A 27114-nucleotide genomic window follows, 5' to 3' on the forward strand; every position below is an offset into this window, starting at 1 on the left:
GCCAATTATGCTTTTACTTTTCTTTTTAGTTGCATCAACCTCCGAGGCATCGTTCCCTGCCTGACCCAACGTGTGGGTAAGGGGAAGGGGAGGCTAACCCTATATGGACCCAGTGAAGGAAAGTGGACCCAGGTGGGAGACTCTCTAGATTTCTTGAAAGTCGCTTCTTCATCAAGGATGATATCTCTATTAATCTCAATCTTTCATTGTCCGAAGATGTCTATTCTATAAGCCTTTGAAGTCTCACTATATCCAACAAAGATGCCCTTCTTTCATGAAGGCTTTAGCTTTGTTCTCTTTACCTTGGGAACATGTACGTACACTAGAACGCCAAATATCCTCAAGTGGTTTACTTCTAGTTTCTTCCCGAGGAATACTTCTTCTTGGGCCTTGTTCCCCAATATCTTATGAGGACTTATATTATGAACATATACAATTGTTCTAGATGCTTTTGTCCATAGATACATGGGTAAGTTTTGGTCATGGATCATTGCTTTGGTTGCTTCTACAATCGATCTATTCTTTCTCTCTGCAACCCCATTTTGTTGGGGGTTATAGGAGTTATCAGCTCCCTCCTAATCCATGTGTATCTGAAAATTCTTTGAACTCATTTGAGGTGTATTCACCTCAATTATCTCACCTCAAAACTTTAATCTTTCTTCTAAAGAGATTTTCTACTAAAGCCCTGAATTCTTGAAACTTACTAAAAACTTTATCTTTTGCTTTCAAGAAATAGATCCATATTTTCTGTGAGAAATCATCAATAAAAGTGACATAATATAAAAATTTACTTAGAGATGGTACAATCATTTGTCCGCATACATCTGAATGTATAATGTCCAATATCCCCTTGGATTTATTTTCACTACTTGGAAAACTTACGTTCACATTCCTTCCAAGTGCACAACCTATGCATACTCCATCATGCTCCACCTGCATATTTGGTAGACCTGTGACCATATTGCTCAAAACTAGCAAGGATCTATAGCAAGTCTTCGGTGCCATAGCTCACTAGAGCTAATACTATTGTGTACAAGAGCTTGTGTTGGTTGTCAACTTAATTTATATAATCCTCCCTCTCAAGCACCAATCACATCAACTGAATCTATACATGATGCCCTTAGGCCATAGAAGGACTTGGCCATCAACAAAAGCTACTATGAAGCCTCGATCTTCTAAAGCAGAGATAGAGAGAAGATTCTTCTTTAAATCTTGTACAAGCAATACATCTTTTATTGAAATGGAGTTACTTGAATCAAGTTGGTAGGATGTTTCTCCCACTCCTTTTACTGCATGCTTTGAATCATATCCAAGTTCCACCTGAAGGGATAAACTCCTTTTGGTCAATTTGTAAGAGAATTTCGGAACCCAGTCATGTTTTTGGAAGCACCACTGTCTACTAGTGAAATATTACTTCCTTGAGTGATGGTGCCTGTGAGAATTAATACAAAGACACACTCTTCATCTTTTGTCTCCCTCGTCTTATTATAAGATGTAGAATCCTCCATATCTGTTGCATGTGCATGATGTTTCCTTTTTCCTTTCCTTGGAGAACACTGGTAAGCAAGTGTCCCAACTTCTAACTATTGTAAGTTGTAACAGCGAATCTTAAATATATCCCTGCTTGTGATCTAGAACTGATCTTCTATTTTCTTCAAATTGTTGTTTCTTCTTTCTTTTCCTTTCTTCACATGAGCAGCAAGAGCTTGATTTTCTCCATCATTGGCCTTTTATGCCTTGGATATCAATCTTGATTCTTCTTGAGCACAATTTGTCCATAACTTATTGAATTTAGGTAATTTCCTTCTTGTAGAAATTCCTTGAACAAACGCATCCCAAGAAGAAGGAAAATTGTTTAGAGTTGTAGTCATAAGCTCTGCATCATCCACTGAATCTCCAATAGCTTCTAGTTTCTCCTTGATCTGAGAAATCCTCATGAAGTAGGTACAAACTGAATCTGATTTGTTCATCATTACATTTTTGAGATGATGCCTTAGAGTTAGCTTTCTACTTGTATTCTTGCTTTCATATAATCTTGATAAGGCATCAAACATTTCCCTTGGTGTTTTCAATTCTGATACATGAGGAATTAAGTGGTCTTTGATTGAACCTAACAAGATCCTCTTGGCGTTGATCACATTCCTCTTATGCTTTGCCTTGGCCTCTTGCTATCTAGTTTTGGGAGGTCTTTCTTGACATAATCCAAGAGCTCATTCTCATCTAGGATGAGAAGTATTCTATGCTTCCATGATCTGAAATTGTCTGCTCCATCTAGCCGATGTTGTACTCTGAGATTGGACACTATCTTGTAAATGGCAAATTAAATTAACTTATTTTCAACTATGGAGTCGCGTTTGTATTAACATGAAATTTACTTGAAGAAAGCCTTTTGTTTCATTTTATATGGTAGGAAATACCATGGGCCAATGGTTTACCAAAACCATGGACTTATAAACACCCAACCATCCAAAAAAAGTATGAAACAATACGTAAATTATTTTTTGATCTAGCAAAATAAATTTTACAGATTGGTAACAAATTCTTTTACAAAGTTGTTTTGGTAAAGACAATGGGCTCTTTACTAGCGCTATGATACGATGTTGAAATTCTTTCTTATTTTCAGATCTTGGTAATTATTGCCTTATGATCAATAATTACACACTTGAAAAATTCTCGACCTTAATTTTGCTTTTACAATTGAGCAAACACTATTAGATTGATATAAGATATATGAGATATTTTTTTATGTTAGATTACAATTGAGGGCCCCAATATATATACATAGTTGGGGTGTCTTTTCATTAATAGACATGTATTTTCTTTTCTTCTTCTTTTTTATTATTAATTAATTATTGATTATTTATATTTATATATTATATTATATATATAATATAATATATAAATATATATTGTTGTACATAACATAATATATATTAAACATTGTTGTCCTTCCACTGCTATATAAAACATCAACAATTATTACATGTAAATTTGTTCCCTTTAAGGCCTATAGGGTATCTTTTAATGTGCATGCCCTATATTTAATTTCTCCCCTCATAGGAGTAATAGTCAGAGTTTTAAAAGTAGATGCCCTAGCCATCTCCCTTACTCCATCAAAGTCTTTCCTTTGAAATTTAACCCTAAAAGACTCCATTCAACCATAGTAGGATAAGGCATTGATCATTGTTGTGTTGATCCTCCATAAATTTTGTTAAATTTCATCGTCTTTCTCTCATTTCTAGACATCTAGGTTAGTCACTAAGGTTTCTAGGGAAGATTTATGCATAAAAGTGAATTTTGCGCATATGTTTGTGGTTCATAAATTAGTAATTAATCTATAAATCATATTAAAGAAAAATCTAGCATAGTGTATGGTAAATCTCCCTCATTTAGGGCTGACATCATTCTTCTTTTTTGTTGTTTATGCCTACCTAACAACCATAAAAATAAATTTCCTACCCTAACTCTAGTCTGTATTGGAAGGCCTTTGCTCCCTTGTTATTGATTATCACAGGAAAGCCTTCTCATTTGCTGCTATATCACATTGTGCACCTTATTATCACATATCAATCAAACCCTAACTCACAAAATCTTTATCTTTGGTCTAGCCATATAGTATTTGAACCATAGTATAGAATATCTAGGCCATTCTAGGACTTGTCGACACCCTATCCAATATTATAAAACTTTTATTCATCACCTTAGACCATAGCATTATAATATCCTTTAGCTGAGGAATGGAAGCCTCGATTGTGGTTAATTACCACTAATGAGTAGGAGAAATGTTGTTGAAGTGACAATGGTAAGCCTTTCTCCAATGAGTTTTGGCCCCCACCCAATGAGGCTTTACACTCGGCCTACTAGATCTTGCGGCAACATATTTGACCAATGTTCCACCAAGACTCGGGTGCAGGGAGACCAATGTTCCACCAAGACTCAGGTGCGGGGAGACGTGGGTGCGGGGAGACGCAGGTGCGGGGAGACGCAAGTGCGGGAATGTGTGGGAGTGCCCTCAAATTTTAGGGAAAGTTTGGGGGTGCAACGGGACATTGGGGTATATAATTTTTAATTTTATATATATATATATATATATATATATATATATATATATATATATATAATTCAAATTCAAATTTCAACAATGAAAGCATAAATACTAAATAGACTAATAGTAATACATTGAAATTTGATCCACACATAAAATTTAAATTCATAATTGAATTAAATAATGACATACATTGATCCATCCTCATCATTCATTTTGATACATACATCATTCATAGGACATACTCATCATTCATCCATACCATGAGATTCAAGAACAAAATTCAATAATAAAATATTCAAATACATTGATACATATCATTCATCATTCATCATTCTACAATCTACATTGATTTAACAATTAAATTCATCATTCTAGAATCTAAATTGAAAGCAAAACAGACTAGTATATTAATATTAGTATTACTATATACTATATACTAGATACTGAAGTTTGAACACTAAAATAGTAAATTACTAAATTCAAAATTTATATAATTCAAAGTCTCAAACTCAAAAATAGTTAAGAGTGAGGAGTCAAGAATCATTGTGAGCTCATCAATATCTAATGTCACAACTCAAAAGTTAAAACTAAAAAGTAAAAACGAATAATGAACACTAAAATTAAATCAACATCAAGGACTCAATCTCAATGACTGGTCCTCTACATCCATTTGTTGCATGAAGTCATCAGAATCATCAAATGGAATGTCGTTATCTAAGTCAGTGTCACTCTCTCGAGTAACCAACGAAACTCCAACCAAATCATGTTGCAGCTCATCTAGTCCATACTCATCATCTATATGTGCACTATCCTATAGATCCACATCCCATCGTGTTGTTGGTCCCCTCCGATACTCTGGTGTCTTCCTATGTGCAAGACGTAGAGAACTATGCACTACAACTAGCCTCTCTGCTCTCATAGAGGAAAGTGTATTCCTCTTGATAGAGTGGATCATGCTATATGTGGACCAATTCCTCTCTGCTGCAGAGGAACTAGCAATCTGAGACAATAACCGAATAGCAAGTTGTTGGATCTCTGGAGCTTCATCACCATGCATAGTCCACCAACCAAAGGGGTCATCCTAGCCTAAGTCATTATCATCTTCCCTTGCATCACGCTTGTTGAAGGGACCATTGAGACTTGCAAATTGCATCCATTGTCCCCTAGTTACTCTCCCCTATTCTGAACTATACATCTTTGTAATGGCAACTTGAAATCCCTTTTTGACCTCTGGATCTTCAATGGGAAGAATTCTACCAATCCTTGCCACATACCATTTTGGGTCGAGTGCATATGATGCCATGTGCAAAGGTGCATTCACTCGATCCCACCTACGCTGAATAATGGGTCGAATCTGGGACGTATAGAACTCTAAGGAAGGATCTTTCTCACGAACGGCCACCCTCTCTTGATCCAACATACTATCAAAAGTCTCATAAATTTCTGCAAGACTAGGAGAATTTGTGTCAATGTAGTGAATTACCTCAACTATAAGACGTAAGATTGACACCAAATAACCACAATATGTCCACCAATCACTATCCAATATTTGAATCCTGATTTTCTTCCCTTCCTCTGTCTTGGATTCTACCCTTCTGTTCCAATCTAGAGTCACAAAAATGGCCTGCAATGCTGACTGCACCTCCAACATCCTCTCTAATTAAAGAAAAGAACTATCATATCTAGTGTATGTAGGCTTGAGGAATTCTTTCCTCACACGAGACTTGTACATGGCTAAGGAGGTGTAGTGATTGCAAATAAACATCTGCACATTTCTTGCAGTTGTCAACAAGTTAGATACCCACTCAATTTTGCAAATGTTTTTCAATGCATTATTGAGTGCATGCACACAACATGGGGTCCAGAAAATATGCTTGTATTTACTCTGAGTCATTAATCCTGTTGATCTACACAATGCTACTGCATCTGTAACAACCTGTACAACATTTGTAGAGTGAACCTCCTCTATAGCATCACAAAGAAGCTCAAATTCGAAAGTTGCATCTTTGCGCTTACCAGAATAATCAATAGCTCTAAGAAAGAAAGGCTCCTCTTGGAAAATAACTATAATGTTGATAAGTGGACGTTTGGCAATGTCTGTCCACCCATCCATAACAATAGAAAAACCCTCCCTCACCCATGTCTGCCTCAAATTTTCTTTTTACAGATTAAAATTGACCACTTGCCTTTCTAATATCGTTGCCCTCAACTTATGTTCCCCTGGGGGCACAAATGAGGGTCATGTTGTTACAATTGCCTTGACCATCTCCTTCTAGTAAGGAGAACGACTAACATGGAAAGGAATGTCATTGGCAAAAATAAATTTGCCAATGGCATCATCTGTATCATCACGGTTCAACATAGTATGCACCCCTACAAGAGTTTGTCCCATTGCACAAGAATGAGAACCCTTAGTCCCAACAAGAGATGGTGGAGGCATATTTTTCATTTCTTTTAATTTTCTTTTGGAGCTTGTGGCTTCATCAATATTTTGATGAGCTTGGACCATGACATTTTTGCTTGAGAATGTGCCCTTTGCATCTGCTACCATTTGCATCCTCAAGAGCTCTGATTTTTGCAACATGGTTAATTTTCTACATATATGAACCCCTTTGCCACCTGCATCTTGATCCAACTATAACTCCCAACCAAGGAATGGCCACAAACATTGCATTTCCAATGGCGAGTCCCACCTTTTTTTTCTTGGTTTTGGTTGAGTTGAGGGGTCAGCCATTTTGGTAACATATAACAAAAGAGGTTTGCTCGAATTAACTGTCCCCTTTGCATATTTTGCCAATGACTTTGATGGGGTTGCACTGGAACAAACACTAGTTGCACTACTTCCATGGGTTTCATTCATTGTTGATGGGATTTCATTTCCAAGCGGACTTTCTATTTGAGGATCATATTCAATATCATTATCAACGGCATTGTGGTTGTTCATGTTGTCGTGATCAGTCATTTCGCCCAATGTTTTTAAAACCGGAACCGGTGACCGGACCGGTCCACCTAATGAACCGGTTTACCGACCGGAACCGGTCTAACCGGGACTGGTTTGGTCTAAACGAACCGGTTTTTAAAAAATACATTAAATAATTAATTTTTAATGAAACAAAACTATTTTTAAGATGTAAAACCATGATAACCATCCAAATCACTTCTGGTGCAGAAAAAGCTGTCGATCCATAGAAATCCTCCAGGCCTCAAAACTCTATCCCAGTCGAAGATGACATAGTCCAAGAATTGTAGATCTATCCAACCATCCAGAAACCGCGTAGTATGGATGAGATCCAATGTGTTGTCAAAGAAGGGTAACCTCTAATTGATTGCTAGATAAAGAGGAACAAGTCCTCTAAGAGCAATTGTCTCACTGAAAGGAGCACCAAGATTGATAGTAGCTGAAACAATTGTTACATTAAACTCTCTCATTCTAGCTGCAAATGTCCCAGTTCCGATACTGAAATCCAACCCAATACGTATCTCCCAAGGTTTAATGCTCAGAACATCAGCAATAAGAAAATCTGGATTGTTGGAAGAGTTTTGAACTTGCATCCATCTGGGAAATTCATGACTAGTAAGGTTAAAGCATTTAGAACATTTGAAAAATCCTTTGCGAGACCTATTGTTTGCCAAACATGTGAAATTCTTGCACTGGTAATGACTCCAACGAACATTCCTATCATCCGGGAGCTTCCAAAGGGATTCATTGATGGGAAATGGTTTCTGGTAATACTTAGGAGCTCTTGCAAAACATCTTCTTCTTGGTAAAGGATCACATCCATGAACCATTAATTTTTGAGCTATATTCCAGTCATCTTTACAGTAGTCACCAATATCATAGCCCATGTATTCTTCAAGTTCTTCTTTCATGGAAAAGCAAGCATGACCAATGCTTGGGAACGTTCCATTTGCTCCAAGAAAATTCTTCTTACCCAATCTGTTTTCCTTTACTGTAATATACTTGCGAACTTCTTCTATAAAGAAGAAATCTGCCAATGGATTGGCTTTCTCATCAGTGGAAGTTCCAGCTACTTCCATTGGATCTTTAAGCTGAGTATTGATATCTGCGTTTTCAGGTACCAAATGCACCCCAGGAAGTCTTATTTGATCTAGGAAAATTTTAATAAAATCCACAGGGACATGAATTTCTGCAAGAACTGTGCTGAATTTCAAACGCTCTGATTCAACTGTCTTTGGGCCTTCGGATCCTTCGCCATGCATCTCCTCTAAGGATTTTTCTATCATATTCTGAATTCCCTCTACTTTTATCTTCATGTCTTGGAGTTTGGAAAAGAGTTCTGCAGATGTAACATTTGGATATTCTTTATGGATGTAAAAGTGTTTGCAGTTGTTTGCATCATTCACAAAGAAACCTGAAGAGTAGAGTTTCACTAAGCTCGTCAAACTGAGAACTACTAGCACTCCTAATAGCAATTGAAGACCAGTCACCAGATACCACCTTGGTCAATTTCCCTCTTTGAAAACAAGTTAATCTCTGCATTTTTTCTCCGGGTTAAATATTGATCCACACACAGAGGAATTCAGTGGACCTTCTCAATTCTCCTTATGATATTGCTGTCAATTAAACGTCTGCAGAAAGATTAATGAGGCCTTTTCTATCGTAGAGGCACCGAACAAATCTTTTATCCACATAGCAGAACATCATGCTGGTTGGAATATAACAATCCATTTTGTAGTAATTCTTCAAAACCCCACTGTAGACATTGTCATGGAAGGACTTTGCATGAAGTAGGACCAAAACTTACTGTAGAAATAGGGAACAAACAAGCAGGTGGCCTAAAACCAGCCGGTTTAGGACGAAACCGGCCGGTTTCGGTTTTCACCGGTTAGGGCACAAAAATGGATAAATCAGCATTCAAACCGGGTTTTTTGGCCGGTTTAGACCGGCAGGCTTGCTAACCGGCTAGTTAGACCGGTAACCGGTTTTTAAGAACGGTTTTTAAAACACTGATTTCGCCCTTGCAGCTTGCTGGGTTTTAATTTATTTTGCAAATTTTTTTAATTTTTTGTGCCCTGCAAGAAGGGTTTTAAAAATTTAAATTTTAATGCGAAATGGTTCTGATAATCTAAATTTGAAATGGAGAATCTACATTTTAAAAGTTAAAACCATTGATAAATCTGAGTGGTCATATCCTATTTTCAACTTTCCATGGTTTACAAAAATTTCAATGCCACATTAGTAGTTAGAACATGAAAAAATTAAAATGCAGTAACTTACCAAAGCCTAGAATGCACTAGAACTTGGAAGTGGAATCTAGACCCATGCTAGACGCTGCAAATGCCAAAAATTGACTGCTAAATGCTGCAAAAAGTTAAATTTGGACATTAGGTGGAAGCCCACTATAATGCTTGTTGGAGGTCTGGACTCTGAGGCCCACAAAGGTCAAAAAGGATGGATGCCAAAGCTGGTCCAGAGAGTTGCAGCCTGCAAGGTGTTGAGAAATCTAGGGGAAGCTAGATTAGATGTGATTACTCTTACTTTGATAACTGCTTGTTATATCTTTTAACTTATCTTAATTAGATTCTTCTTCAACTTGATTATTATTGTGTTCTTATCATCAAACAACTATCAAACCATAAAGAACAATCAGACATAAGATGTAGGCAATCATCCAAGGCTAAAACCTCTCCAACTAAGAGGAAAACCCACAAGGATTCTTCTCTACTTATAGACCTTCAATTGACGAATTCCAAGACCTGTGACCCTTGACCAAGAACCTCCAAGACCAAGAAAAATCTTAATTGCTTTCCAGCAACTTCTGCAATTTCGATCCCCAATAGATTCTTCTGCAACTTCGACCTCCCAGTAGATTCTTCTGCAACTTCAACCTGCCCAGCAAATTCTTTTGCAACTTTTGCCCAACAAATTCTTTTGCAACTTTGACCTACCCAACAACTTCTTCTACAGCTTCGACCTACCTAGCAACTTCTTCTGCAGAAACCCTAGCCTTTGCACGTGTGAGAAATAATGGTAGATTCTTCCTCCTTTCCTCTTCGCTTGAGTTGATTCTCTCTCTTAGAGAACTCGGCTTGCAAAGTGACCTTGAAGATGCCCTAACTCGAATTCTGCAACTCGTCCTCTTCTGCTGCTATATTTGCACTAATCCTTTCGCAAGTGTGGAGAGAAGTAGCCCAAAAAATCCAGAAAACTTGTCCTTTTCTTCAATCTTCGACCTTCTTTTCTTCACACCTTTCTCTCTCTTGTGATCGAACTTGTGTGACTAAAGTGTGTGTCCAAAGTGAGGTCGAAGTCTCTCCTTTATATAGGCCTTCTGCTAGGTCGAATTGCACCCTTGAGGCCGATTTGTCCACTTGAGTAGGCCGACTCGATCTTTGCATCATGACGAGGTCTTGGAGGGTCCTTTGATCATACAGCTACCTCTTCCAAGTCAAGTTTCCTTTAAGATCTTTCATCCAACCACATGAGTGCTAGTTATAGGTGACATCTACAACTTTCTTTCCAGTAACCCTGTATCAACCCATCTAGATGTTGCTCAAAAATAAAAAATGAACATCAAATCAAAGTTACCTTTTGTGATGGCCTTTCATCATGACATTTTCTTTCTTGTAACATTGACATCCTGCACATTCATAAACACATCTCCAAGACTTCATATGTCAAGGGTCTCCTTCTTTACAAACCTTATCATGGTCTTCTTCTATATGGTGATGGCATGATCAATTCTTCTAGTCATCAGAGGTTGACTTCCTTTTTCTTACATGACTATAGTTGCATCTTTCACGGTCTCTTCTTTCTTTTCTTCACATATTGCTTCCCAGGAGCTTCCATCCATAGTTCCTTCATCTTTGTCAACCACCTCATATTCCATATGAGGACATATTATGTTGATTTCATCTTGTCAATATGTGAGTCATGCTTTCATGCATCTTTCCAAAGAGAGAGATCCTTGTTCTTTGATCATGCTCATGAGGTAGAGCATTTACCCATACTATCTGCAACCATACGATGACATGACATTATCTTATCTATTATCATATGCATGCATACCTATCCTTTCCCTTAGTCATATACACTTCCTTCGGTAGCTTCCTTTCCTTGATTGAAATCACTTCAACTATCTTAACATGTTTCCCTCCATTGTCACCATACCATCATTCTTCTAAACAATGGATTCCACACTAGGTGAAATGATCAGCAAAACACTTGCTTCTTCTCAAAGGCTCTTTGATTGTCCTCATCCTACAAATGCTCCTTCCAAATGGTGAAGATGTATGATGAAATCCTTCTATCATCCTAAATGACCTTCTTCTAATCATATGTATTATATCTACTTTCAAAAGAAGTTATCAAGAGCTACTTCCTTTATACGATGATTGCTACATCCATGTAGACTTCTGCTTTAGCTTTTATTCTTTCAAGATTTTCTAATGATGTCATGAGCTCTTGCTCCCATGGTATGCTTCTAATATGATGCCATCTCCTACTATGATGTACCCTACCATACCTATAATGCTTCTTGTCATGATAGCTATAATTTACAAAAACTGAAAAGAGCTTAGCGAAGGAGATTGTCTTAGTCATAGTAGAGATCTCTCACTTCCTCTTTCTTTGATTTATTATTTTCAAGTTCTTCCACTTCTTCGGTGATATGGGCTTCTTCCCTTCCTCTTTTATTGTTGTCCTTCTTGAGCTTAGGACAATTTCTCTAGTAGTGCCCATATTCATGACAGCCATAGCATTAGATCTACCCTTCTTATTCTTTTTCTGACGACCAAACCTTCCAAACTTTCCTTTCCTCCTAGCCATGGCAACAAATGTTTGAACTTGCTCGTTTGATTCTACATCGCTTTTTGTCCTCAACTTGCTTTCTTCAATCTTACAGAATGACCAGAGTTCAGTTGCTATCAACACGTTGTTCTAAGTGTACAGGTAACAAGTCTGAGAACCCCATGGAATCTTGCAGTTCTCATGCAGTCCTCATTTGACCACATGGACCATGTGCTCTATGTTGAAGAATCTAGGGCAATGAAGTATAGTAGGATTATTCTAGCTTGAGAACAATTTGTGAAGCACTTTTACAGTTTATCTTGTTAGCTTAATCTTCTTCTCTTCTTATTAATGCATGTGTATTTACTTCATCAAACTGCTACCAAAAACATAAGAACAAGAACACAAGATGTTGGCTCTCTGCCAGGGCAAAACCTCTCTCTTAGAGAGGAAAACCATTTCGTAAATTTCTCTTATTGAAGCTTCTATTGATTAATGCCAAACCTTAGACCCTTAACAAGAATATCCTCCAAGCACAAGTCAAGTCCTTCCCCCTTCCTGCATTTCGTTCCCCGGCACTTCGTCCTCCTTCTTTCAGCACTTCATTCTTCTTGCAACTATTGATAGTCCGTGTTGCACTTGCTTTACAAGAGACACTTGTCCTTGATCTTTAGTGAGACCCTTTACTTGTGATGATCCCTTCCTTCCTCTTGACCAACTGAGCTCCTTCTTCAAAGTGTAGTCGCAGACTTGTTATCACTGTCCTGCAGCCCTAAATTCTCACACGTGTGGGAGGTTTCCTTGAGTATTTGGTTCCTTTCTTCTTCGATTAAGAGAGTCTCTTCTTCGCTCTAGTGGGAGGCCTTATAGGCCTAAGTTTCAAGCCCAAACAATGAGAAGTATGAGACTGTTATGTTGCTGCTGTTATGACTGCAGAGATGCCTCATTTTCTCGCACGTGTGACTGTGTTTTACCCTAGAAACAGTCCTCCAACCTTCGGTGATGACCTCTCCTTCTTCACTGCACTAGAGGCTCCTTATACTCGTCCTTTTTCACCCTTTTCTCGGTCTTCCTTGCTCGCTGATTTCAGAGGTGAATTGCTTGTTGTTTGAGGGAGTGGACAGCCTCTATATATAGAGGACTGTCCCTTCTTTAGGCCGACTTGAGGCCGACATGATGATTGGAGGCCGACTTGAGTTTCCTTCATCATTTTTGCTCCTTTGATGATGTCATTGCATGGAGAGGACTCGCCTTTGCTTGCAGGGATATTCTTTGACTCTTATACAAATATGTACATGGTGTAACATGCCCTTAAGGGTCTTCAAACTTTTCTTTTGACTCTTTGACTTACCTATAGCACTTTAACATGTGCTAACCTTATTTCAATGAGCAAGAAACTCATTGATAATCAAAAATCATATTTCTTTTCTTGGATAAATACAAATATCAAAAGTACATTTATGAAGACCGAACCTAGTTACACTTTCTTCAACACTCTACAGTCAAAATATGTCCCTAAGTTCTAGCACATCTACAGTGACCACATGTAGAGCATTATATAAAGAAACATTTGTTTAGATAAACAAAATTTTCTCTATTACTGTCATCTGCTTCACCATTTTAATACGCACAATCCAACAACTGTTAACAAGGCTTCATTAGACTGAATAATTATCAAGTTTAAACAAACAAACAAACTAAAGAGGACACATGAAATGAATTCTAAACGATGTTTTGATAAACACCAAACCTCTCTATTCCTGTCAGCCACTTCACTATTTTTATATGTAAAATTCGATGGTTGTTAATAGAGTTTGATTAGAGTGAATAATTATCAAGTTTTGAAAGGCTGTCCACTGAAGAAAATCAAACATAGAGTGTTGCAATCAAAATAAGAAAAAAGGAGAGAGAATTTAAATTTCAAACATTTCTGTGATCATTCACAAACAATAGTAAACCATTTAAATACCCTGATCAGGAATTTATTACCTGGTCATCAAGGAAATCAGTGCACTTATAACATATCTTCATTCCATTGCTAAGGACCATCTCAGTGGCACCAAATTCAGGAAAATCACACTGTGAAACTATGTCCCTATAGTGAAACAGAACGCAAAATATGGTTAGCACAATATTTATGCAGATGTAATGTTCGAAGATTATCAAATTAACTTTCAAAGGAAATGTGTAGTAATCTCTCCATTCAGAAACTACTTTATATATATGTCATCTTTATAAAATAATTCCAAATTACATTATAAACCTGCACCCATTATGAATGCTTTCACAGGAATCATTAAAAACATAAAAATTTAAGGCAGGTTTAAGAAAATCCATCACAATAAAATAAAATAAAAATTATGGCACTCATGGCCGTCTTTGAACGCTGCTGATTGAAACCTAACAATATGCAAACATGTAACCTAAGACAAACCTCTACTAAAATGATGAACATAGTGCTTTCTTAATTCAATAATACTGTCAAAATCTGTCAAACACATCGATGGTCATAAGAGAAACCAGTATTACCTTGTACTATTACCAAACTCGCCAGGTTTTACCTTAACTTGCTAGACAAGCGCAAATCATTGCTAAAACTGATCCGTTGTAGCCTGTAGGTGTATCAACCTCACATTTGGCAAGTTTGACATGCAAATACAAACAGGTGAAACTCAAACAGAGCTACTACTTGTGAGCCATTGACAGAGCAATGTGTTTTGAGTGATTCAATCACCAAAAAGCAAACCAGAATCTTGGATCGTCAAGTAGCATGAAGCACTTGTATTAATGTCCCTAGAGAATCAAGGTAGAGACCATAGGAGGCAAAGAGTGCTACTGATGATGAGGATCCCATTATATGCAATGATATTGATGATATGCAATTATTTCATATAGCATGACGTTTTTTGGACTCTATAGTCCATTATGAGCTTTACGTCTATGTCTCTTGTTTCAATCAATGTTGCGAACATCGGCATCGGGATAAAATCGGTAAAAATTGGCAAACATCGGCAAACTCAAGATACCAACAAAATATCAGTAAAAATCGGCAAACATCGGCTAGGCAAAAAAAATCGGGATGTTATTGAGATGTTTGCAACATTGGTTTCAATATATATTGCACTTGGTGAAATTTTGATATATTCACCACTTTTTTGGAGACCCTAGCAAAAGGGGAAGAGAGAGTAGCTTGGCTTGGTCATGTAAATCAAATGGCTTTGTTGTATTCTCCTTGCATGTACAACATTTGAAGGCAAAGTTGCATATTCTCTGGTCGATTGCTTGGAGAGAGATGCACCTTTGTGAGCAAGGTGTTGATTTTTTGTAGCTTCAGAAGGCGTTTTGCATATGCTACTGTCTTGTATGCAGGAGAAAAGTCGCCTTTAGGTGGTTGTTTGAGAGGAAAAACAAATTTGGTCTCCCTCCTAAGTTTTTACTTAGGAAAAGTACATCGATTAATTATTTGATTAATGTAGACTTTGGGCTAATGTTTTTCAAAGGATAAATAATTAATTATTCAAGTGACTTAAATCTAATCTCGACCATTGATCAAAGAAAACTAGGATTTAATTCTAGCCATCAATCACTTTGAAGATGAAGGATTTGGCCCATGGAGAGTTATAAAAACAGCCTAAGGGAGAGAGTGAAGACACAACACAAGTGACAGAGAAATTCAAAAAGAGATTTTCTGAATAATTTGTAAGAATAATATTGCATCTTTTTGTAAGAGATTCACAGGGGCTGAAAAAGAAGGAAAAAGACAACAGGACAATTTTCTGTAGCTATAGAAATTAACAGGAACCTGCAAGGGTGAGATGGCCAATGACTTTTCAGCAGCAAGGAGGCCGCATGGGTGAGATGTCCAATGATTTTTCTGCAGCAAGGAGGCTGCACATTTGACATGACAAGGGTTTCCAGGCCAAACGTGCAAATGAACAAGGGATTGAGGAGGCCAAGTGGGTTGTTGGTTTTGTTGGAAAAAACTATCTCAGGCTTTGCTGTAATTTCCTTGTAAATTATAATGGCCATTTTCCCTGATTCGGGAACCCATTATTTTTATGAGAAATTAAATGATGAGAAGTTGGAGGGTTAATTTTTTATGCTGTCTTGTCCATTTTTTTCTGAGTAAATTTTTGTTTTAAATTCCATTGCAAATTGTTGAGTTAAAGGTGCCAAAGTATTTTTTGTTTGTCATTCTCAGAAATTAATTTACTGCATAGACTAAAATTTTAAAGGTAAAATAACTGCATGAGACAGTAAATTTGTAATTGGCACTTGAAAACTTAACACAATGATTGCTTGGATGCTGAGAAGTGTGCAACTATACTTATGGCAATGACTCTTGCAAAGTAGGTAAGATATTCTATCATAATAGAGAAGTAACATTTTAGCTCCTCGGGGCATTGGAGTTATAGGTGGTTGATTTAAAGGGAGTTGATCAGTGTTACAAAAAACTCTTTTCTCACAAAGGAGTGTTATCTTTTGAGGCTACTCCAAAAGCATTTTAACCTTGGTAGCAGAGTACTAGGTTACCTAGCACCTTGGCAATGCTTCACAGATGTATCCATGGAGTAATCCCGATCAATGCTTGACCATGGTTATAGTGCTAACCTGGTCTTGACTTGGGCCAAATCGTACTACTGGTGATCTAATTGAGAAGCATCCGGCATATGCTAACCACACCTAACATTTTTCATCCTTTCCATTTCACTAGCATCCCATTCAAAAAAAGATATTACCCCCGCTTATGTTTGACTTAATAGATGTCATCCAACAAAGTCAAAATAAAGAAACTGAAGAATAATGTAAGCCAAAGTCAAACAAAACCAAAAAAGGCTAAAGGTGAAGAGAGTAAATATTAAAAATGAAAATAGCTATGCCACTTCATTAAAAATGATCAGCCCTAATGTCTATGCTAATAGTGCATATCTAAAGAAAAATCTTAAAAAATGTAAAAAAGGGCAAAAAATAAATAAGGTGTCCAGGTGTTAACTCTAAGCAAAACTCCCTTTCAGATGTTTACAAGTACAAAAGATGAAGATTCCTAGTTCAAAAAGGCTACTTAGGTTGAATTCTCCTTATACCCCAGATCTGGTCTATGTCTAGACTTGATCATAAACACACTAAAGGTACTCAACTAAAAGCATTTTGCACAACGCAAATTAAGTACACCGATTTATATGGCCCAAATTTTGACCTTTATTAGTCCATTAATAAATGAATCATTAGTGCTCCCATACTAGGGGTCACGGTCCTTCAGATCCTGATACAACTAGTACACATAGTATACAAAACTTCGGGCTTGAAATCTATTCCATCAGATCTACAATCTGCCCAAAAATATTCAATGCATACCTAAGCTAGTGCCTTCAGCTCAAGGTCCTTGGATTGTTGCTGTCCTTGGCAACCAGTCCTCTGTAACCACGCTACAGCTTATCGATCTGCTAGATCTGCTTCTTCAGATCACAGATCTGACTTTCTTCTTGCAGATCTAACCCTCCAGCACTCAGATCTTACTTTCTTCTTGCAGATTTGACCTTCCAACACTCAGATTTGACTTTATTCTTGCAGATTTGACCTTCCAACACTCAATCTAACTTTCTTCTTGCAGATCTGACCTCCCAGAACACAGATCCGACTTTCTTCTTACAGATCTGACCTTCCAGCACTGCAGCTAGATCCTACTACTCAGCCTCCTTCTTCCTTTTGGCAATGACTCCTTTAGCTCACCAAATCATGGAGAAACTCGGCCGGCGTCCTTGCTACTGTGACTCCTCTAAATCAGATCTACAGCTAGGTCTTTTAGCTTCCCTTTCTCCACAAGTGGAAGTCCTTCTCCACGTGTGTCTAAGCCTTCCCTTTGGCCTCCTATTTATAATTTTCCTTTAGGTTATTTGGGGAACCTTTGGTCCTTTAAGGTTTTGCCGACTCAACCATTTAACCATAAACTAGAATAAACAATTAATTAACTTGGGTCCAAACCCACAACTTTGGGTCAAAACCCCAACCACTTGGGTAACTTACCCAGCCAACTCACCTTTGGTGGGTTTCCTTCTCGGAAATACCTTCTGAGCAACCCAAATTCCAACACTCCCTCCTAGTGAGGAAGGTATTTCCTTCACACTTTGAAATCTCCAGCTCCATGACTTTCCTTGCATACCCATGATTGTCCTCGCATGAGTCATGACTTTCCATTGTGTAGCCATATCTATCCTCGCATGTGCCACGTCTTCTTTTGTACTTGACCAAGCTTTATCTTGCATGGTGCATGATTGTCCTTGCATGCAGCATGACTTTTCCTTGCACCACGAGTATTCTCGCATTGTTCGTGATTATCCTTACATGGGCTGAAAACTCCACTCTCTCGCTTGAACCTAATGATTCAAAGTTCCATTTGGCAACTGACATTCCTTTGCAGTCCCCATCTAAAGCTAGACTCCCCCTGAGCCTACACAACCTCCACTAGCTTCCTCCACTATCCTGTGCACACTCTGATCCATCTTTAAAGTAGCTCAGATACCATGTTGAATTTTCCTTATACCCCAGACCTGGTCTATGTCTAGACTTGATCATAAACAAACTGATGGTACTCAATTAAAAGCACTTTGCACAATGGAAATATAACAAAAGTGGAATCAATTAAGTACACAAATTTATATAGCCCAAATCTCGACCTTTATTAGTCCATTAATAAAAGAATCATTAGGGCTCTCGTACTAGGGATCACGACCCTTTAGATCTCTGATATAACTAGTATATGTAGTATACAAAACTTAGCACTTGAGATCTATTCCATCAAATCTACAACATGCCCATAAAAATCAAATGCATACCTGAGCTAGTACCTTCAGCTCAAGGTCCTTGAATTGTTATTGTCCTTGGCAATCAATCCTTCTGCAACCACACTGCAGCTTCTCAATCTGCTAGATTTGCTTCTTCAAATCACAGATTTGACTTTCTTCTTGCAGATTTGAGTCCTAGCCCTCACGCACTCAGATCTAACTTTCTTCTTGCAGATCAGACCTTCCAGCACTCAAATCTGACTTTCATCTTGATGTTCTAACCTTCCAACACTCAAATATGACTTTCTTCTTGTAGATTTGACCTTCCAACACTCCGATCTTACTTTCTTCTTTCAGATCTGACCTTCCAGCACTCAAATCTGACTTTCTTCTTACAGATCTGACCTTCCACCATTGTGGCTAGATCATCCTACTCAGCCTCCTTCTCCCTTTTGGAAGTAGCTCCTTTAGCCGACCAGATCATAGAGAAACTCAGCCTCCTTGCTATTGTGGCTCCTCTGAGGCAGATCTGTAGCTAGGTCTTTAGCCTCCCTTTCTCCACAAGTGAAAGTCCTTCTCCACTTATGTGTTTAGGCCTTTCCTTTGGCCTCATATTTATAGTTTTCATTTAGGTTATTTGGGGAACCCTTGGTCCTTTAAGGTTCTTCCCACTCAACCTTTTAACCATAAATTAGAATAAACAATTAATTGACTTGGGTCCAAACCCACAACTTTGGGTCAAAACCCCAGCACTTGGGTAACTTGCCCAACCAACTCACTTTTGGTGGGTTTCCTTCTTTCGGAAATACCTTCCGAGCTACCCAAATTCCAACACTTAAACCAATAAAAGACCTTTTACATCATTAAATATGACTTTATACGTCAAAACATGGGGTTTCCCTTCCTTTACCAGTTGATTATCCATCAATTTAACTATTTCTAACCAAGTGGCCTAGGAAATACTTGGTGTCCTAGAAATTGACACATGTAATAGGGATAAAGTTGTCCCACCAAAGTAAGCTTAGCCAATTCATAAAATTAACATATGACAAGATGTCGTTGGAAGAGAAATACTTAATGTGTAGTCTAATGACCTGCTTTGAAGCTTAATGCATCATTATAATTGGACACCCTACATTGGCAGCCATGCACTATGCCTCGAGATTCTTGTGCATGCATTAGAATCCATCTCATTACATTAGGATTCATAATAACACATTAAGCAAAGATGAGAATGTCACATCATCATTGAGGTGTCCACATCAAATATCATACATTTGTTAGCATATTGAAAAAGCATGAGGAATACTCTCACACTCTCACACATGTGGGTGGTTACAGGTAGTAATGGGGTGATTTTAACACATCTTGAGGAAAGTCAGCTTCAGTGGTAGTCATATTTTGACAAAGTGCCCAAACTTCCGACAATTTTGTGTGACTAGATGTAGAATAGCCACATTATTTCTTAAATGGGATGAAAATTAAAATCGAACAAAATTTGACCAAGTTATGTAGCCACTAAAATTGCCACACAAAAATTATTGTGCATTTCGACCACTTGATGTCCACGCATGAGGATTTTTAGAGCATTTTGTGGAACACCTTCTCTTTAACTAATCAACTCACATGTTTGAGTGGGTTGAGGTGGTTATTTCATGATACGTTATTTTATTGTATCAAAATGGTTTAGACCATGGTATTGAGAATGCCTCTTGTTTTTGTTGATGTTTGTAGTAGAAAACAGGGATTTATGCATTTTCTAAGTGTCAAGTATGCAAGAATCATTCAAAGCTTCCTTAGGACACTTGCTTAATTTATTGAGTAAGTTGTTTTATGATTTAGCCTTAGTTTAACTTAGGTAAAGCACATTGATTAATTTAATTAATTAATGATGACTATTGAGCTATGAAAATTAAGGAAATGTAATTTTAATATATTAGTGAATATGTTTTAATCTCAACCATTGATCTCAAGTGGGTTAGGATTTAATCCTAGCCATCCATCACTTTGGAGATTGTGAAGAGAAAGACACAACAATTGACAAAGATTTGAAAGAGTGACTTTCTCTAGGGCTAAAGAGAAAAAGAAGTATGCAACAATGATAGGAAAATTTTCGAGGAAATTGAATGGAGGCTTTTCCAGTAAGGAGACCATATCAATTTTTGAGCACAAGTTACTGAAGCCACACGAGTGACAGGTTCAGTGAGTTAAGCTCGCATGTGCCTAGTAGATAGGGTCGCAATTCATAGGTGCCACATGAGTAGAGCACCGAGGTCGCATGTGCCACACAAGGTTCACCTCAACAAACCACATGTGTAGAGGAAAGCCTTCAATTGGGCCATACAGTGCTTTTGTGTTGTAGATTCGATTTCTCAAAGGTAGATTAGCCAGTTTTAAATACTACAAGAGTTTTTGTAATTTTCACTATGTGCCAATTTCGCAATAAGGGAACCCTATTGTTCAATGATTAAAAGTGAATATCAATTGGTGTGAAAAATTTATGAGAGTGATTAATTTCCTATTGGTGCATGGAATTCTATTGGCACATTGTTTTCCTTATACACATAAGGAGTGCATTTTCCTCACTTCTAATGCTTAGAAATCAATTGCAAGAAACATATTGCTTAATTTTGGTGTAGTTTCTTTCCTATTTTCATGAGTTAGTTGTTCTAGGACAATTATACATGGATTTTGGCATGCAAGAGACAATTAGGAAAGGACTATTACAAGAGAAACAACGAAAATAATGTATAACGAATGTCTACTTTATTTCTGTAAATTTTAGGCTAGATTTTTTTATTGAAGTTGAGTATCTTAGGGTTTTAACTCCTTACCCTAGATTGATGCTTGAATTTTAAAATTGGTGAAGCTTGAGCTAAGTCTATCATTAGTTTGGCCACCTTGTCAATCTTGTATAGTTCAAATTTCCTTAGCTTGATGCTAACCAAGAATTCTCCAAGAGATGTGTGAAGACTTTAACAGTGAAGATAAAGAAGGAAACTACTGAAGGAGTGGAATAAACTCCATGTAGCAATTGACCTTCCTCTTCTATCAAATCATCTCAACTTAAATTTTCCTTTCTTTTAATATTTTTTCTTTTTACAAGCAATCTAGGATTCTTTCAAGATTAATTATTGATTTAGATTGTTAGAACTGAGTCAAATTTTAATTGCTAAATCTTTCGGCCTTGATCTCACTTGTGCTAACCCTTTATTTCATGCTATATAATATTAATATTTAAGTTGGCATAACTAAGGTAGCTTAGCTAGCTGAAATAATAGGTGTAGATTTTGTCTTTGTTTTATCTACTCCTAACTCTAACCTATCCTATTTGCAATAAACTCTAAATACACCTAATATCATATCTCAATTGGGCTTTAACTTCTTAAATGTTGGGGAACTTACTTTTGTAGCACAAGGACTTTCATATGCTTTCACATCCAAACAATTTGGTTTCTCTTTGTTAATCTAACTAATGTAATGGTATAAAAATATATGCAATCCCATAGTCTAATAGATCAATTATTATGATGGTCCATTGACTTGGAAAATCAATAAAACATGTGATATTTATATTTATATGAACCTATGTTGCAAGAAACACCATCATGGAACGCGTACCAGTTTCCAAAACTCAACAAAATGTTGAAACATGGCCTTAACTGCCCTAAAACTCATTGAAATGTTGAAACACGACATTTACGGCCCTGAAACTTTTCCAGTAGTATCGTACGACATTTTGCAATTCCAAAACACCATACAGTTCAGTTGGCAATGTTTTGGTGCTGTTTTGGCCAAAATTCGTCATGTTTTTGCAAGTTTTATTGGTTTTTCAGGTCTACTCAAGCAGCGAAGAAGTGGGTGGGTCACACTATGGACGAAAAATGCTTAGTTGAATACATTTTTTTAAGTTAGTTTCCTCCTAATTCAATCTCGTTTAGAGAGAAAAAAAAAATAGGAAAAGAATTGTCTAGAAAATTGAAAAAATAAAAATAAAAATAAAAATAAAAAAGATAAAAAAAAATCTCTAGAAACCCTACCAGCCTCTTCCTTTTTGTAAAAAATCACTTCAGTCACTCATTTCTCATACATTCGTCAGCAAGAGGAGCTTCCTATAGCAGCGACAAGAAATTTAGCTGTGTTTTGGAGCATCGAGAGCAAGCTTTGGTGCATTTCTATCAAAAGGAAGGGTGTGGGTACAAGGGCAGCAAGAAGAAGGGTGTCGAAATCAAGAAGAAGGGTGTGGGCGACAAGAATGTGGGCATGGGCAACAACTATTTTGGTAAGTGATTTATTTTCTATTTTCGCAACATTGATGATTTCATAAAGTGGTGTTTCTAGTGTCGATATATCTACTCAAGCAACCAAGCAACAAGAATACAATCCTCTTTGGAAGTAAGTTACCAAAGTCAAGCAAATTGGTGCCTATGGTACATGGGAATGGAAGTGCAATTTATGGAAATGTGATAGGACCTTCAAGGGATCTTCCATAAGAGGTGAAGGCTCACATTTTGGATGAAGAGATAAAAGGTATTGAAGTTTATGCACATACTAGAAACACGGAGGTGAGGGCTACATTCAAGAGAGAGTGTGACAATGCTCAAAGGTTGAAGGATCATAGAAGCAAAAATGGTATGGGTGGCACTATCAATCCTTGTTTGGGTACGAGCAATGAGCCAAGGATTGTTCATGAAGTATGAGAGAGGAGGGTGCTAGCAGTAAAAGGAGTTATCCAAGCCATCGAAAACAGTTAGAGGCAAGAGATTGTTGAAAATGCTTGACAATCAAGTGGGAGAAGACATTGACTCAAGAGTGACAAGGGCCATCTTTCCTTGAGGCATTCTCTTTAATGAGGTTCAATCCCGATCTTAGCAAGATTTGGTGAGCGGTTTTAATAGCCCCTCAAGCTTTCAACGGGCCAAAATATGAAAAACGCAAAACAAATTTGCTCAACAAAGAAAGGCAACTTCTTGATGATGTTTTGAGACCAATTTGTAACTCATGAGGTAGCACGAGGGTTTCCATTATCTTAGATGGCTAAACTGATACAAGGCAAGGGCCATTGATTAATGTCATTGCATCATCTGTTGGAATTTCTAAGTCTAACTATTAGAAACCCTTCATGTACTTTACTGATTTATTCCTACCTACTTGTTTTGTTAATTAACAAGTTATTTACCATGTAAATACTGGAAATAAATACAAGTACATGCTCAACACATTACAAATCATCAACTGTAGGAAACAGAAAAAAGCACACAAGTGACACCGTTGTTTTTGGACTAATGCCCCCGAAAAACCCAATGCGGGAAAACCAATGCAGCTATATGAGGGTTTGATTTATTAAGCAGTTTCATAATACAATCTGGGTGACAAATCCATCTCACCCAATAGAGAAAAATCTTGGCAATAGTACCTCTCTACTCGGAAGCAGATATTCTGGCTGAAACCCCGAATAAACACTCCGGCAGCTCCACAGCTCCAATCTGCCCCACGAAACCCCAGCATCAGCCTCTAGGGACTGCGTCAGCTCTTTCTAGCCCAGCGTTAGCCCAGCATCACTCTGGGTTGGCCTGCGTCACCCTCTAGAGGCACTGCGTCGGTTCTCTGGCCCTTTGCGTCACTCACGATGGCCCTCTGAGGCACTGTGCAGCTCCTACCTGCCTCTGCGTGAGCCCTGGCTCGCTTTGTGTGAACCCTTGGCTGGTTCTGCATCCCTCTCTCTGGCTACTGTGTTGATCCTCCCGGTGTTATCTCTGCCTCTCTGCTTCTGTATTCACTGCCCCTCAATTGCAACTCTGATCACTCTCTCAACTTTCTCAGCAAACCTAGCCCCAGAAAGTCGAAATCTTGATCAACTCAATGTGTTCTCCAAGTGACCCTCAAGCCTCCTCTTATACTTTTCTCGTTGACAAATCAACGGCTGAGATTAAGTCCCTAATCAATGACTAAGATTAGATCTGGCTTGATCCATGACTTTTGGACCATTCTAACACAGTTTTATATTAATTCACATTAATATTTTATTTTCCCTAAGTTTAGACTTACGGACTCCATTAAAAATATTAATTATTTTAATATCTCTCAAATTGTTTAGAATCTGCCCAAACCCTTTCTGGGTATTGGAGATCTCATGTGCCTTAGCCTCTCCACCAATTTTCATGACTAGAGCACATCCAATAATACCCCAAATCAACATCATCACCAAAAGAAGCCACGTTCATAAAAGCATAAGATTGTTCAGGTGAAATAAAGGATACTGAGTTCACTAGCGAAATCTTAATTGTTGTTATTGGACAAGTAGGGGAAGAAAATGTGCAGCAAGTTATCACAGTTGGTGCACAAGTTTTCAAAGTTGTAGGCTCAACTATTGAGACGAGATAAATCACATATTTCGGACTCTTTGCATAGTCCACAATCTAAATCTAGTTTTACAAGAGATTGAGGAAAAAATAAAAAGGATTAAGGAGGTGGCAGGGTAGGCTAGGAAGATTATAAAATTCATCACCAACCACCGTCAATCTCAAGCAATATATTAATAATACTCCAAATTGGAACTGCTCAAAGTTGTTGAGACAAGGTATGCCTCAAACTTCATGTTGCATCGCCTTGTTGAAGTTAAAACTACATTAATGAGTATGGTCATGCGTGAAACTTCGATTCATTGGAGACAAGGAGATTCAGAGAAGGGAAGTATGGTAAGGAGGGTGTTCATTGATGAAGATTGGTGGAGCAACAACGATTTCCTGGTTAAATTCACATTACCTACATTTGATGCTCTCCAAGATGCAAACAAACAAAAACCTTTCTTGGGAAAGGTTTATGGCGCCATGGATACCATGGTTGAGAAAATCATGGAAATTATTACACAAGAGGCTCCCACTCTTCCTTTTATGGATTTTGGTTTTGTTGAGCAAGTGAGTTCCATCATTGTTACGAGATTGTTAAATTTTATGGTATGTTCTATGTTTGCAACAATTACTCCAATGTCTTATTAGCCCAACAACAGTTATTGTATATGGAAAATCAACAATCTGTACAAGAAGATATGGAATGATTTGATAATAACTGAAGGTCCCAATTATATACCTAGGTAGGTACCCATTCACAAATGGTCATGTCTTTGGAGACATGTCTCTTCAACAATAATAATTAGTTAATTATTCATTATTTATGATTATTATTACTTATAGTTATAGCTATTTATATTATTTTTATATATAATTTATTCATAACAGACTTCTAGTCCCTAGTTGCACTCTTTAACATTCCCTCTCAACTAGGGAGGAATCCACCTTTCAACATTCATCCACTGCTATGCCATCATGTCCATCATGTGCCATCTTTGCAACTTGTCTCATCCCTGCTGAAGATTTGATATCATAGTCCACTAAGAAAGGATTGAAAGAGGGTGGGTCACAAGACCCTGCCATCCTCGCCAAAATGACAAAGGCAAGTCCTTGTGTCCAAGGATAGAACCCCAACCAGGCTTGATCCTTAGTGATCAAGTTGTTGATCATCATGCATCCTAGTCATAGGGAATACAGTGGTACCTTACGCGTCTGTCAGTAAGACTAATTAACCCTACCACTTTTCCCAACCCATTGGTCAGATGAGAGGTACTTCCCAAGAGTCCTAGACTGCAACGGTAGGAAGTATGTTGGGGTATCCGCAGGGGAAGGTGAACCACTCACCCTATGTTCACATGTTGGGGTATGTACTCTACAGGGGAAGGTGAACCACTCACCTTATGCTTGTATAGCTCCAAGAAGTGCCCCAGGCCCCTAGGAGCTCCTAGAACTCAATATTCAACTCAATCAAGATCCCTCCATATAGGGAGTGCTGCTCTTTGAAGGCTAAGAACTTTGCCTTCCCTAAGGCTTTGTGAGGATATCAACAACCTAAGCATTTGTCCATGGGAGCCTCAGTGATCCTTCCAGCATCATATAGATGTATGATGGCACACAACACACTAAAGAGCTTTTTCAAAATACATTGTCTTACAGCTAGCCATTCTAGCCGGCCGCAGCGATTTTAGCAATCCTCTGTTTCTTGTACATCTAGGATACCAAATCAAAATCATGTTAAAGAAAATATTTAACTAACCTTACTCCCTCTCACTTAGGGAGACCACAAGCCTAAGCTTGTCTAATTCATGAAGGTGCCACAATGCCTATTCTGCACAATAATTTTCCATACAATCAGACTCTATTTGGCTTAAGGTGCATGTTGTAATACGAAGGATACTTCAAACACGATTGTAGTGATGATACATAGTTCTCATTCCAATGATTCGAGAAGTCATCGATCTTTAAACTTAGTTCTCAAATAATAATATGTTATGCATGGAAACCTTTATCAAGCTAGGAACCAAGTAATATGTCAAGCTGAAAGCTCTTTAATCTTGTCACCTCTTTACTGTCAATGCCACTTAAGGTTTATGAAAGAGTGTTCTAACTAGTCTTATTTGAGCAAACTAACTTCAAAAGACATATGCTTGAATCATAGACTTTCAAAATAGCCTTATTCCATAT

The 27114-nt window shown here is 37.7% G+C and overlaps 1 protein-coding gene and 1 pseudogene across 3 annotated transcripts in view; both read right to left on the bottom strand.

Moving 5' to 3' along the window:
- Positions 1 to 27114, bottom strand: part of LOC149156923 (Insulinase (Peptidase family M16) protein) — a 268172-nt gene that overhangs the window by 100105 nt on the left and 140953 nt on the right. For all 3 annotated transcript variants that reach the window (XM_089438805.1, XM_089438807.1, XM_089438806.1), the window contains exon 10: positions 13788 to 13893. In XM_089438805.1, coding sequence (XP_089294931.1) covers positions 13788 to 13893 — 106 coding nt within the window. The remainder of the gene's footprint in view (positions 1 to 13787; positions 13894 to 27114) is intronic.
- On the bottom strand, positions 7172 to 8323 carry LOC149156924 (putative methyltransferase At1g29790; annotated as a pseudogene).

Source organism: Pinus tabuliformis, chromosome 9, assembly GCF_031772625.1.
Source record: "Pinus tabuliformis cultivar Carrire ecotype Pingquan chromosome 9, CPIR1, whole genome shotgun sequence".
Lineage (NCBI taxonomy): Eukaryota > Viridiplantae > Streptophyta > Pinopsida > Pinales > Pinaceae > Pinus > Pinus tabuliformis.